At 42.0% G+C, this 13,347-nt stretch overlaps 1 protein-coding gene and 2 non-coding genes across 4 annotated transcripts; 2 read left to right on the top strand and 1 right to left on the bottom strand.

Moving 5' to 3' along the window:
- The first annotated feature begins 252 nt into the window (after positions 1-252).
- trnar-acg (transfer RNA arginine (anticodon ACG)) lies at positions 253-325 on the top strand. Its single transcript has one exon. It is a non-coding gene; the product is annotated as a tRNA-Arg (tRNA).
- A 382-nt stretch (positions 326-707) lies between these two features.
- trnar-acg (transfer RNA arginine (anticodon ACG)) lies at positions 708-780 on the bottom strand. The gene has a single exon. It is a non-coding gene; the product is annotated as a tRNA-Arg (tRNA).
- Positions 781-1,073: 293 nt separating this feature from the next.
- On the top strand, positions 1,074-12,860 carry sacm1lb (SAC1 like phosphatidylinositide phosphatase b). Of its 2 annotated transcripts, none has more exons than XM_030784854.1 (19): positions 1,074-1,103; positions 1,802-1,899; positions 2,342-2,416; positions 2,674-2,801; positions 3,521-3,670; positions 3,805-3,864; positions 4,226-4,259; positions 5,281-5,382; positions 6,014-6,099; positions 7,039-7,125; positions 7,507-7,575; positions 7,799-7,977; positions 8,806-8,944; positions 9,618-9,687; positions 9,819-9,891; positions 10,414-10,507; positions 10,655-10,747; positions 10,896-10,953; positions 11,313-12,860. In XM_030784854.1, the coding sequence occupies exons 1-19, from the start codon at positions 1,075-1,077 to the stop codon at positions 11,447-11,449; spliced, it is 1,761 nt and encodes a 586-aa protein (XP_030640714.1). In that variant the 5' UTR covers position 1,074; the 3' UTR covers positions 11,450-12,860. The 2 variants fall into 2 exon arrangements, with proteins under 2 accessions (XP_030640714.1, XP_030640715.1); XM_030784855.1 differs by having other exon boundaries at positions 1,802-1,904; positions 2,350-2,416.
- Positions 12,861-13,347: the final 487 nt, after the last annotated feature.

The raw sequence follows: 13,347 nt of genomic DNA, 5'->3' as shown, positions 1-13,347 counted from the left end.
TACAGACCTAAGCTTTCATTGTGGCCATATTTATAGTCGCTGCTGCCTCACCTCTCATGAACATATTTTATCTAGAATGAAGCCAGTGTTCACATAAGTTTCAAAATTAGCGGGCCAACGCATTTGGCGAAATCTAACGACAGGCCTACCAATAACTGTAGATCTGAGCATGTTAGTTCGATAGTGACAATAAACGTAAAATATTGTACCAAAGTTTTTAAAAAAGGACCACTTGCCTTAAATTCTTCAGTCGGGCCAGTGGCGCAATGGATAACGCGTCTGACTACGGATCAGAAGATTCTAGGTTCGACTCCTGGCTGGCTCGAAAAACCTTTTCTCTCCAATTATACCCAATTCTAATCATTGATAATCGACCGGGTTGCTACCTACAAAGATTGAAATACACAACATATTAGAGCTTTCTTTCGGAATCCTCCCAAGAATTAACCGAGCTGTGGACAACTGGCAAATCAACAACAAGCATAAATGATTTGACCCCGGTAACTGCAAACCGTAATATGTCATTTGCAACCACCATAGTGATTATTGACAACATTCTTCTAAACAAATTGGAGGGCATATATATCTATATATATATGTAAATATTGGCGATATTTTTAGTTCAACCAACATGACTGCACGTCGCTTCTGATTATTTAAGCTAAACGTTCTTTTTAAAATCGTAATGACTGAAAGAAAAAGTTTTTCGAGCCAGCCAGGAGTCGAACCTAGAATCTTCTGATCCGTAGTCAGACGCGTTATCCATTGCGCCACTGGCCCGTTACGAGTTTTGTTAAAGAAATGTCACCATAAGAAGTTGGTAGTATAATTAGACATAATATAAAATTTCAACTGTGTTAATGCTTAGAGTACGCTGGTTGACAGTAATCTTTTTCAGTAACTTAAAATATCGCATCACACTTGACTGTACTGGTCGTTAGCTGACCTTTTCCTCAGAACGGCCTCATTCGGTAGCAAGCTAACTTAGCTGTTTGCTAACAGTTGAAGCCACCCCAGTTACAATGTGCTCATTCATTGACACGTCACGAAGGTCAGGCAGACGCCGATGGAAAGATGGCGACTACCTACGAAAGCTTCAAATTGTAAGTAGCTGTTTACTTTGTATTCTCGAGCTGGTCTGCTGTATCTGACCAGAACAGCCGCGTGTATCTTCGGCAATGCATTTCTTGTTGTAAGGTTGCCGAAAATCTGAGATTTATGGACATATAATTTACCATATTGAGCTAATCTACATCATTTGTTGCTAGTGACTAGTCATACTAGCACGAAAGATATAGCTAGCTGTCTAGGCGAAATGAATATATTTGAGCAAATTCGCCTATTTTGAACAATAGGCATTCTACAAAAAATCGATAGTTTGGAAGCTGCTCTTGACTCACATTTACTTGACGGAACGCACACAGGCACAGCAGTCACAAAGTGTAATGGGGTAACTTACGCCCAAAGTTCATGAAGCTCTACCTTGCTTCACCTGCATGTCTGTGCAACTGACGTGTCATATGTGTATCGTAAAGTGGCCAGGTCAGGTTAAACGGATCATTGCATTGGTAGGCTAATTATTTTGGTGGTTAAGATGCACTAGGACGAAGCTGGGCACTTAATGTCGCCATGTCTTAATTTCTTAGTTTTAGAGCACAGCTCTTTTCATTTAAAATACACGGTAGAATCCCAAAATAATGTAATAATGGTGTCATAATCTTTAAAAACACTGTCGTTAAAGTGTTAAGGGTCAGGTTGTAACGATCATCAATGTTAGTGATTCAGATTTTCTCCTCAAAAGGCACACGACTCCCGAAAAATTTTACATCGAGGCCTGTGATGATGGGGTCAATGATGTCCTTTCCATCGATAGAGTGTCTACAGAAATGACACTCACAGGTATAGTTTTACAATCTTACTACCTCATCTTGAAATGCTTGGAATGCAGCAGCGGTTTACGCAGAATTGTCAGAAGTTCGTTATACTTTCCTTTCCCTGTAGTAACAACAACAATAGGTGGTGGAGTAACGTAGCCTGTCTGCCCTCAAAGACTTGAGTAATGAAGAGCATAGGGAGTTTTGCCCTTTTGAACTTTAGAGTCTCGCAAAGAGTGGTACAAAATGTTTTATAATACTTGACTGGAGAATACTGATATAGCATTAACCAAAATCCTTTTGGTAAACAGTCGGATATGTTTAAAAACCCAGAATGTTGAGTTATAACAAGAAGACCCTGTGTAGACCTTTGAAAATGACATGTTTGCTACTGCTACTGCGTTCACCACACTCGGTATCCATGCATTACACAAAATATTCATGTTTGTTCTTTTTTTTCCCCTCAGTGAGAAAGGACATTCCTCCATCCGCCGTAACCCGACCAATCTACGGTATAATGGGAACAATTCGACTGGTGGCGGGTACGAGATCTCAAAATTTCTTTTGTTAAAAACATGAGCCCTCTTCGTGGATAAGCGTGTATTTAGCGTGACATGAAAGGCTTCTGTCTCGTATCTTCCCCTGCTTTTCAGATTATGATCATAATTTGAGTTTGACCTTTCAGATTATGATAATTCCCTGAGTTTGACCTTTATGTAATGAGAGGAAATTTGACATTTTGCCTGCAAGTTTGTACTGAATGGCCCTTTATATGTCCTAACCTGATCTGTTTTCATAGGCATGTACCTTATTGTAATCACAAAGAAGAAAAAGATGGGAGACTTACTGGGCCATCCCATTTGGAAGGCGGTTGAGTTTGATGTCATCTCCTACAAGAAGACTGTTTTGCACCTTACAGATAGCCAGGTTATTTTTGTCTTTTTTGTCTCCTTATGGGCTGTTCTGTTCTCCTATTTTTTCTTTCTTTGATTTCAGCCACAAGAGAACAAGCCTTATCCTATTTTTTTCCCCCCACTTCACCTTCTTTCCCTTCACCTTGTCGTCAAGCTCAAACTAAAGGAGAGGCAGATCTTAGGCAATAGTAGGACAATTAAAAAAAAAAACAAAAAAACACAACTGTCTTCATTATAGGAGTCACTTTCCCTCATCTCTTTCTGAAAACTTTAACTGTTGCTCAGTTATTTGACTTGAGCGTTTGCTCTGTTGTTAATTAAGAACGAATTTGACTGTTCAAGCAGAACGTCGAAGAAGATTTTCTTTCACTTTGGGGAACGTAGTATTTTGATGACAAAGGGACACGTGTCACAGAGCCCGGCTGGAAGTGACACTTAGACTTTGTCAGTGCCGCGAAAGAGAGACAGACCGTCTCTAATTAGAAATGAAACTAACACAAAGCGTAGCTCTATTGCCTGTCCTACATAACAGTGTTCTGTTTGAGACGGACAGTATGGCCAGATGTCTAAATGAATCAGAATGTGAAATCAGACAGAGCTATTCTGTTCACAGATCCGTTTCATCAAGCGCATCCACAGTGTATACATATAACAGAAGCTATTTCTTTTTTTTTTTTTCCCTAGTTGTTTCTCTAAAGATTTTCAGCAAATTATTTCTGTTTCTATTTGCAGATGCAAGACAACAAGACCTTCTTATCCATGATCAACAATGTCCTCAACACAGACGGTTTTTATTTCGCCACCAATTATGACCTGACGCACACCCTTCAACGCTTATCCAACACCAGTCCTGAGTTTCAGGAAATGAGCTTACTGGAGAGGGTAAGAGAGAGCGAGAACAAAAAAAAAAGAAAGAGAGAGTGATAACAAATTTCTAGAACAGACCCTGTTTTGATATGGATTGCTATTGTGTGGCATTATCTGAGATGTTATCCATTGTTTCCTGTTGTGTGCAGGCGGATCAGAGATTTGTGTGGAACGGACATCTGCTCAGAGAATTCCTTGCACAGCCAGAGGTAATGAAGACGCTGCTCACTGAATGAACAGTAGCTTTCAACCATCTTTACGACACAAGCTTTTAATCAGTAACATCCCATTATAGCTAAATGTGGATAGCATTTATGTGTCTGTCTATCTATCTATCTATCTATCTATCTATCTATCTATCTATCTATCTATCTATCTATCTATCTATCTATCTATCTATCTATCTATCTATCTATCTACATATATAAAACTGCTTTTACATACTCTGCATTCTCTAGAGTAATGGAATATCAAACTTTTAACCCAGATAGTAATAACAGTGAGATGGAAAATGGTTCATTTATTGTGATTCAGTGGTGAAACTTCATTAATGCTCTGTTTCTCTTACAGCTGCATAAGTTTGCCTTCCCTGTTATTCATGGCTGTATCCTTTCATGTCTGTGTACAAATCCAAACAGACACCGGTAGAAGGGAGGCAGCTTAGGTCTAAGTGTGTTGTGTTTTTGGTAGATTTAGTTTCATATTCATTTTTTAGGTGTGTAAGTATGACTGGGAGTTCTTCCTGACCATAAGATAGTAAGACTAGAAATCTATCTGGGTGTATCTACCATAGCCTCAACATATGAGAGAGAGAGAGACAGAAAGAGAGAGAGAGCACACAAAGAATGTTTAAATGACTACTGTCTTGATGTGTAATTTGTCCTTTCAGGCACTAGGTGGAGGCTTAAGTGCATGTCACAGCTTTTAGTTTTTCTAATTTCAAATTTTGAAGCATTTTGTCCTGGAGTGATCTCACAGCACATTGGTATATTTCTAACTCAGGAAAGGTTTCTGTTCATGGTTATTATTTTTCATACATACATACAAACACACACACACACACACATACACACACACACACACACATACATATATATCCAAATGTTTGGAAATATACACCTCACGCAAGTGAGATGATTTCATGGCTCACTGGCTCAAGTCTGTTTCTGAAAAGCCAGTGTCGTGTAAAATCTCGTTGTAGTGGTTTTAGAACGAGAAGGGGAAAAAAAAAAGTCTTTCGTTTCTGCGACATTCTCGTCTTTGTGATCCCGGATACGGTGAGTGTGTCCAAAGGTCAAGTGCCCCTTCAGGATGCATATCAGGGCTCCCTGGTTGACATGACCCAGAAGCTGTGCTTTATCAAAGCTTTTAAGGGGTTATATTTGGTAGGTGACTCACAGTGTTGACTCTCTGAGGAAAGCTCCGTCTACAGATGATTAAAATGTGAGGTATGACGGCCTGGTGTGTTGGTGTGTTGAGCTCCTTTACGTTTTGTTTTACTGTTTCCTTTTTATTGAAGATCTTATTTTTGAAGATCTATGTATGTTGTGTTGTGCTGTGAACTTCCTGATTGTATCCTTATAAGAAATATGAAGGTTGAAATCCTTGACTTTTTGGCTTTCCAGTCATTGTAATGAAGTCCTGCTGTATCAATGGTAAAGTCTTTGACTGGAACATCATTTCTAGGAGGAGCTGCTTTCGGGCCGGAGTACGTTATTATGTTCGAGGTGAGGAATGTCTGAGGTCATGGATGTTTTTAGGGCCACCTCCTTGACCCCCCCTGGCTTTTTAACCATCAGGTCACTCTCTAGAATACTGCTGCATGAGTCATCTCCAGAATGATGGCTCCCATGTCGCATTCCAGAATGTTCTGCTATGTTCTAGAATGTCAATTTGTGATTCGTATTATAGATTCATCCTGCGTAACAATGTCTTCTTTAGAGGGCTCTGATGGTTCATGCTATAGAACACCAGTTCATGAGTCTTAACTTAGAATAAATGGGGAATTTAATTTTCTTAAGAAAACTCTGGAGTGTTTTAGCAACATACTTTCGAACAATGGTTCCCAATCCTCTTCTCGGAAACCCAAAGCCCTGCACATTTCAAATCTCTCTCGGGTCTTAACACCCCCTAAACACAACTCGTCGGCTAATTATCAAGCCCTTGACTAGCCGGAGCAGGTGTGTGTGAGAACGAGGAGGGACCTAATACGTACACTGCAGTGGGCCTCCAGGAGCAGGACTGAGAGACTCTCAGCCAGCACAAAAAAGAATCGCTGTAATTTATATGCGAAGCTGGTTTGTCATTCAGTGTTTCTGACATGATGTGGCTGTGGTTTACCCTCTGTCCCTCTTTCAGGAATCGACTCAGAAGGCCACGCTGCTAACTTTGTGGAAACAGAGCAGATAGTCCAGTACAACGGAGGGAAGGCTTCCTTTGTACAGGCGAGTCACAGAGTCTCTTTTACATCAACATCAACTCCGTGGGAATAGTTAACATACCATCGCTTCGCCTCAAATTAGGGTAAAGCCAAATTTCAAAGGAGCTTTTTAGATCATCTTAGAAATATCCTTCCAAAACCTATGAGTGTATGTGTAAATCATGTATGGTTGTCAGAGATGAACATCCTAACCCAACGTGGAAATCTCCACTGTCAAAAAACTGGGGCGTATCTTTTCCAGTACAGGGAAAGTTACCGGAATGCTCCTGGGGCAACTTACTGTTTAGTAAGGCTTTATGGGAAACATGGGATGAAAGTTTGTCCTGAGAGAAACTTTGAAAGAGCTTCCACTCTATCCCCACATTTTTCTCCTTCGTTGTCTTTTTTTTTTTTTTCCCCTCAAGGGAACGTTACCCTGGCATACTTGTACATGCTTGAATAGTTTGTTGCTCCAAAAGAGCAGTTTGTTTGTTTTTTCTTTGTCTTTTCTCTGGAGTGTATGTATTGAAGTTTTACTGTAGCTTGTTTTCTGCAGGTTAGGCATCATCATTATGTGTATAAGATTTAGGTCTACTTGTTAAAAAGTCTAAAATATTGAAACGCTGAAGCAGACGGCCACAACAGTGATTATAACAGCAAAATGGAGTCAGTCCCAAAGCTATTGCAGTCAACAATAACAGCAGTGATGTGTTCACCCCCCCCCCCCCCCCCCCCCCACAGACACACACACACACACACACACACACACACACAAACAAAGTGATGTTCTATGCAATAGTCAAAATACCATTCCATGCTTTTGGAGCTGTTGCAGACAAGCATGTTTTGTGTTAGCATGAAGAACAGAGTCAAGACAGAAAAGTATTCAAATCATACGTGCCCCCCCCCCCCCCCCCTTTTTTTTTTTTTTAAATCTCTCTTTCCACTCATCATATTTCTGCAGACTAGGGGTTCGATTCCCTTTTACTGGTCTCAGAGGCCTAACCTGAAGTACAAACCAAAGCCACAGATCAGCAAATACGTCAATCATGTAAGACCTGTTTTTTTCCTTTTTATTCAGCATGTACCTGCCTAGTACAGAGAAACACAAGATATTCTGAACCATTAGTGTAACTACACATCTGTCTTTTTTATAAAGGCTTTCTTTGACACTGATTTAATTTAGCAAGCGCACAGTGAAAGCTGAACGTAACATAATATTTGTTTGCTGTGTCCCTGACATTCATGTGTGATCACTGATGTCAGTCATGCATGTAGGTAATTTACTGTTGGAAATGTTTTTTAAAATAATAAATAAGGAAAGGTCTCTGCATTTTGAAGAAAAAAAAAAGGTTTTGATTTTTTTTTTACTTGCCATTGGACTGTTTACATGCACTGTTCACTAAGCCTTCTGCTCCTTTTTCTCTCTCAGCTCGACGGCTTCCAAAGACATTTCGATTCCCAGATCATAACGTATGGAAAACAAGTTATTTTAAACCTGGTACGGATTTCATCATATTTACCACTAAGTAGTCTCTCTCAGTCAGAAGCCTTGTCATTACTGACTTATTTTCTCATCATAGCGAATTTGCAGTTTTTAATGTACTCTGTTTTATGTTTTACCGCGAAGTTTTGTCTTGATTTTAACTTTTTTTGCTCTGGACTGTGTATGTCTTGTGTTGGTAAGTGGTTTCACGCGTTTCACTTCTTCTCCTGTCTCTAAGATCAATCAGAAAGGTTCGGAAAAACCACTCGAGCAGGCTTTTGCGAAGATGGTGGCCAGTTTGGGGAACGGGATGGTTAAATACGTAGCGTTCGACTTCCATAAAGAGTGCAGTCGAATGAGGTGGCACCGTCTGCAGATCTTAGTGGACACGGTCGCAGAGATGCAGGACGAGTATGGGTGAGCGTCTGAACTGTCCCCTCGATAGGGTTGTCCGTTTCGCTTGCGCAAAGTTTTACCGGCGTTCTAACAAACGGAAAGTCGTGAGCGCACACACAAATTCACGTCGTAGATGTTCAGCGTCGGATGTTGCCTCCGGGAACGTGGGGCGGGTTGGCCTAAAAAAAGGGTTAGGCAGGTAAGGTCAAAGGTCGCAGAAGAAGGGTGTGGTATCATGCAGAGAAATAGATTGGCATCGCTGATGTTTGATTGCAAGATTGTTGGAGTTCAAAATGACAATTTGTGTGACTTATGCATCCTCAACATGTTTGGATTGCTCAGACTGTGGCGTCAATCATTGCTGTAATCAAACAAACCAGACACTGAGCTGAGGGAAGGTTTACCACTTGTCTTACCTCCTTTCCAAATGCTGGAGAAACAGTAACAGTCGTAATAATGCTAAAAATAATTACTATTGTTTATATTGAACATATGGCGATCCTGAGAATGGAAGTTTATGTTAGTCTAAGATCGATTCTGCCTGTTAGTCAGAGCACAAACATGTTATTTTAAAGGATCGACAGTCCCGGAAGTGTTATCGTTTATCGCTTCGCCTTTATAAGGATACGGCTTCATGTTTTTATTTGTTTGCTCAGACAAAATCGTCAGCTGTTATTGCTGCTTTTCATAAATCAAGTGTAGTTTGAAGCAGATTTGAAGGCAGTTTGATAGTTCTGTATAACAGAACCACTAATCGACGTCCTGACCGAACAAAACGGTGATGTTTTGCTTTTAAGTGTCTTGATATTGAGTTGACAGCGCGGGTCACAATGCTGCGTTTGTGTACAGCTACTTCTTGGTGGACGCGGATGGAACGGTCCAACTCCAGCAGGAGGGGACATTTCGCAGTAACTGCATGGACTGCCTGGACCGTACCAACGTCATTCAGAGTCTGCTGGCTCGCAGGTCTTTACAGTCACAATTAGAGGTGAGATCAGTGTGTGCTCACTCAAACAAAACATGGAGCTATAGACACAAATGTCAAGTGTGATTTTATTTTTTTTTTTCTCTTATACCCCTTTTTTTTTGGCAATTTCTTTTTTTCACCTGCTTTGATCTCAGTTGGCTTCTTTTGGTAAATGCTTTGTGGAACTTAAAAGGAAAGTAACCAGTTCATTTGACTGGTGCATTTTTATCTCTTTCCTTTCACAGTTCTGGTTTGGAAAAGACATTGCTTATTTTTTTTTTCCTTTCTTGTGTACAAATAGCAGATTTGTAGTTGGAGAGCTATTGGAGCTGTTGTTTCTTTTCCGTACTCACTGAACCGAACATAACAGTGCCTGTCTTTAGCCTCTCTCGCTCTCACGAAAACGGACTTTGTATTTTAACAGTCTTCAAATGGGCCATTATCTTTATCAGGAAAGTCTAAACTGACCCGCTGCTTTTACAAGCATCTGGTGATCGTAAATGAAATAGCTGGTTCTGTATAGGTGCATGAACATGTTATGTGAGTCCTGGGTCATGCTGTTGTTTGGTGTTGTATCGGAGATAGCGGAGATAATAGTATCAAGGTCTCCCTCATAAAATGTCGCGCGCTAGGCACCAGTATGGCGGGTATCGCTTTAACCCCTACGCCTTCTCCATACTCTTTTTGTCCGCAGCGAATGGGAGTTCTCCATGTAGGCCAGAGAATCGAGGAGCAGGCCGACTTTGAGAAGATTTATAAAAACGGTGAGCGTCTTCCCAGTTCAGAGTTTGCTTAGTACCTTTCATCTTTTACTTGTGTGTATCTTTTGAGTTTGTTATGACTCGCTCCCTTTTTTTTTCTTTCTCTCTCTCTCTCTCTCTTCCTCCTGTTGCAGCGTGGGCAGACAATGCCAATGCTTGTGCCAAGCAGTACGCTGGCACAGGGGCTCTGAAGACGGATTTCACAAGGTGGGGGAATCCTCACTGATCTTCCATTCCTCCTCACAAATAGCACAACACTAGAGCCAAAGTCCCTGACTCTCACACTGAACAGACACGCAGCGGCGTGTCCTGACCGTTCTAATGACTTTAACCAGCAATAAACCAACACCTAGCACACCCCACACTTCACAAGGTCAGGCTGAAGGGATTTTTTTTTTTTGTATGGCGGGTTTTGGTGTTTTTGGAATCTGAACCAGTCGCTGAGAGAACTCTCATGTTGGGGGAGAAAACAGAAGTAAACATGGGTTTGTGTGAATGTGTGGTTATTCAGAACTGTGCATGTGTCTGTGAGTGAATGAGTGAGAGTGTGACAGAGAGAGAGAGAAAGAGATCATTACAGTGTACCTGTAAATGAGAGGTGACTTATTCAGAACTGTGTGTGTGTCTGTGAATTAGTGAAAGAGAGAGTGAGTGAGAGAAAGATAGAGAGATCATTGCGTTACACTTGTGAATAAGATGTGACTTATTCAGAACTGTGTGTGTGGACAGAACTGGAAAGAGGACCCACTGGGGCTTGATGATGGACGGCTGGAACTCCATGGTCAGATACTACAGGAATAACTTCTCAGATGGCTTTAGACAGGTGTGTGAGAGGTCAGATGGGATGGGGGGGGGGGGGGGGCAGGCCAAATTGGTTAAAGGGGAGAGCAGTGGGTGTAACAGTTTTGCACCCACAGTTCACGACCTGTGGATTAACCTCGTTTGCCCTTCTCACTCATCTCCGACACAGGACTCCATTGACCTTTTCCTGGGCAACTATGCTGTGGATGAGGCAGATATGGGCTCCGTCCTTCACGAGCCCAAAGACTGGAAGTTCCTCACGGTGAGAGGCGGGGCTAGCCTGTGGGTTACTGTGACAACACTGGTTAGAAGTGTCCAGTTATTTTAATGCCCTCTGCTACAAAATCAAAAAAACAAAACAAACTAACACCCCGCCCCCCCCCCCCCTTCCTGTCTTTCCTTTTCTCCAGCTTCCCATCATTATGGTGGTTGCCTTCTCCATGTGTATTATCTGTCTGCTGATGGCGGGTAAGAAAGTTCTGTCCAGTTTTACTGACTGACTGTCACTGACGCACGCAGTCAAGCACTTTCCATCAACTTAGATAAAAAAATAAAAGTTTGCAGGAAATAAAGAAGCCAGTATATATTCGGTTGATCATAAAATAATGATGTACGGTAAAAAGAAAAGAACTGTTCAGTGTACAGTGGCATAGTTTAATATGAACTCCTATGATGATTTTATGGTGGTTTGTTTGAGTTAGGCCTAGCTTCCGTTTGTATGTTGAAGTAATCGATATCTTGGGGGGGGGGGGGGGGAGAGTTTTTGTTGATGTACAGTGTAATGTGGAGATAACTGAAGTTTGTTACTGTGAAATGAAACGGCCCAGGTGACACGTGGACGGAGACGTTGGCCTACGTGCTGTTTTGGGGAACGGCGAGCTTCGCCACCGGTGGTTTCATCCTCTTCAACGGCCGAGACTTCGTGGACGCCCCGAAGCTGGTGCAGAAGGAGAAGATGGACTGAATGTGTGTGTGTGGAAAGCAGCTGGGTCCCGCAGACTCTTCTTCATCCTCCTCTTCCTCCTCCGCCCCATCCTCTTACTCTCGGCTCCGTCAGGGCTGGAGCCTGTACTGATGCCGCGTCTCCGTGGAACGGGAAGATGGCGGAGTCAAACCAGGAGGAATAAGAAGGAGGAGGAGGAGGAGGAGGGGAAAGAAGAAGAGTGGGGGCCAGACGGGGCCTGGAAGGTCGTGTGTCAGAAAGACAGTAACTTCACGTCTTCATACTGCAGCTCACACATGCCTGCTGCTCTCCACACTGTTGTCGTGTCTCGGAGGAGGAGAACAAAAAAAAAAACAGGAAAAAAAACCCCTCCTCTATCACCAGCCTTGCACTCTTTTCACTTCAAATGCTTTACCAATGTCCCGTTGGAGCACTTTGGAGTGGGACCACATCCTTCTCTATCTCTCTCTCTCCTACGGATGCCTGGACCATATCATGTTCACTCACCTACTGCCATGAGGGCCTGGCCCCATTCTCTCGTGGCGTACACATACCGAAACGCCGTGTTTTTCGTCGGTGGCTGTTTTTCCATTTTGACGCCTGTCGGCAGATCCGTGCTTCTTCATTTCATTGGTTTACGTTGATTGAGGAGGCGGGGTCGAAGGTGGCAGGGCGTCTTTAATGGAAACTCCTTTGTATTCGAAAACATCGCCATTGTAATCCCGGTATAACCATTAGGAGTTAGAAATTTACCCAATGGTTAGACACTAGAGCCAAGGATGTATTTGGACATTTAGCGAGTCATGTTTTTGTCTTGGTCTTCCCTCCACAAGTCGGACTTTTTCTTTTTTCCTCAGTTTGTTTATTTCTCGTAAGGTCCATCATTTCAGCCAATGAAGAGCAAACATCATTTAGAATGAAAAATTTCATTAGTTGACCCCCGGAGCAATGAGTCGGTCCAACCTGTGCTATGTTAGGGTTAAAAAACAAAACAAAATTGATGATGTTAACCTGTAACAAGAAATGGGACCAAAGTCTCATTGTCCAGTGGGAAAAGAGTTCTTAAGGGTGGCGGATACACATCTGCTTTCTTTCTTTCATCTCTCTCTCTTCTCTCTCTCTCTCTCTGTTTGACTGAATTTTCTGCATCTTAGGAAGTGGCCTGTCACTAAATGGTGGCATTTTAAACCTCTCTCTCTCTCTCTCTCTCTCATATGTGCTTTTATTTCTGTGACTCTGTGGGAGATGCCGTGCAGTCTTGCAGAGTCCACTGGAGGAACGCCTGCCTTAAGTTTGGGAAGAGGGATCGTCCGCAAGAGAGAACTGTACATAAAATCATACTGCATTGTTATTATTGTAATAACGCAGGAGTTCCTGCTCCTCTGTGACATCCTGCTTATCACAGAATGTAAAAGGAATATATCTGTAATATTGTTAGTATTAAAAATGGATGATCATGTTATCTGCATATCCTGTTACACTCTGTTTTTCCCCAAAAAAACCCCCCATCTATCCATCTATCTATCTATCTATCTCTCTCTCATGTATCTCAGAATTAAAATTCTAAAGTATTAGCTTCTAACCCTTATGCAGAACTGATGTTTAAGTATATGGAGTACTTACGTTACATTTGTTTTTTCAAACTCTTTCCTATATACCAACAAACCAAAAAGTTGTCTTCATGCTATTTTTACAATGAGTGTTTGAGGTATTTGGACAAATAAGAGATCTGTTGAATATCTTACTTGAGTGTACAACTCCCACCCCCGCACTCACTCTCTCTCTCTCTCTCTCAACACACACACACACGTGCATGCGAAAAGCTTAATGGGTAACTAACCGAGACAGAATTGTGATTTGTAAGCAATCGCAAATCCCAGATTAGTCCCCCCCCCCCACCCCCCCCCCCACCCCCCCCC

The sequence above is a fragment of the Chanos chanos genome, chromosome 9 (assembly GCF_902362185.1).
Source record: "Chanos chanos chromosome 9, fChaCha1.1, whole genome shotgun sequence".
In the NCBI taxonomy this organism is placed as follows: Eukaryota; Metazoa; Chordata; class Actinopteri; order Gonorynchiformes; family Chanidae; genus Chanos; species Chanos chanos.
Note: the sequence above shows the minus strand (reverse complement) of the source record. Positions and strands in the feature narration are given on the sequence as shown.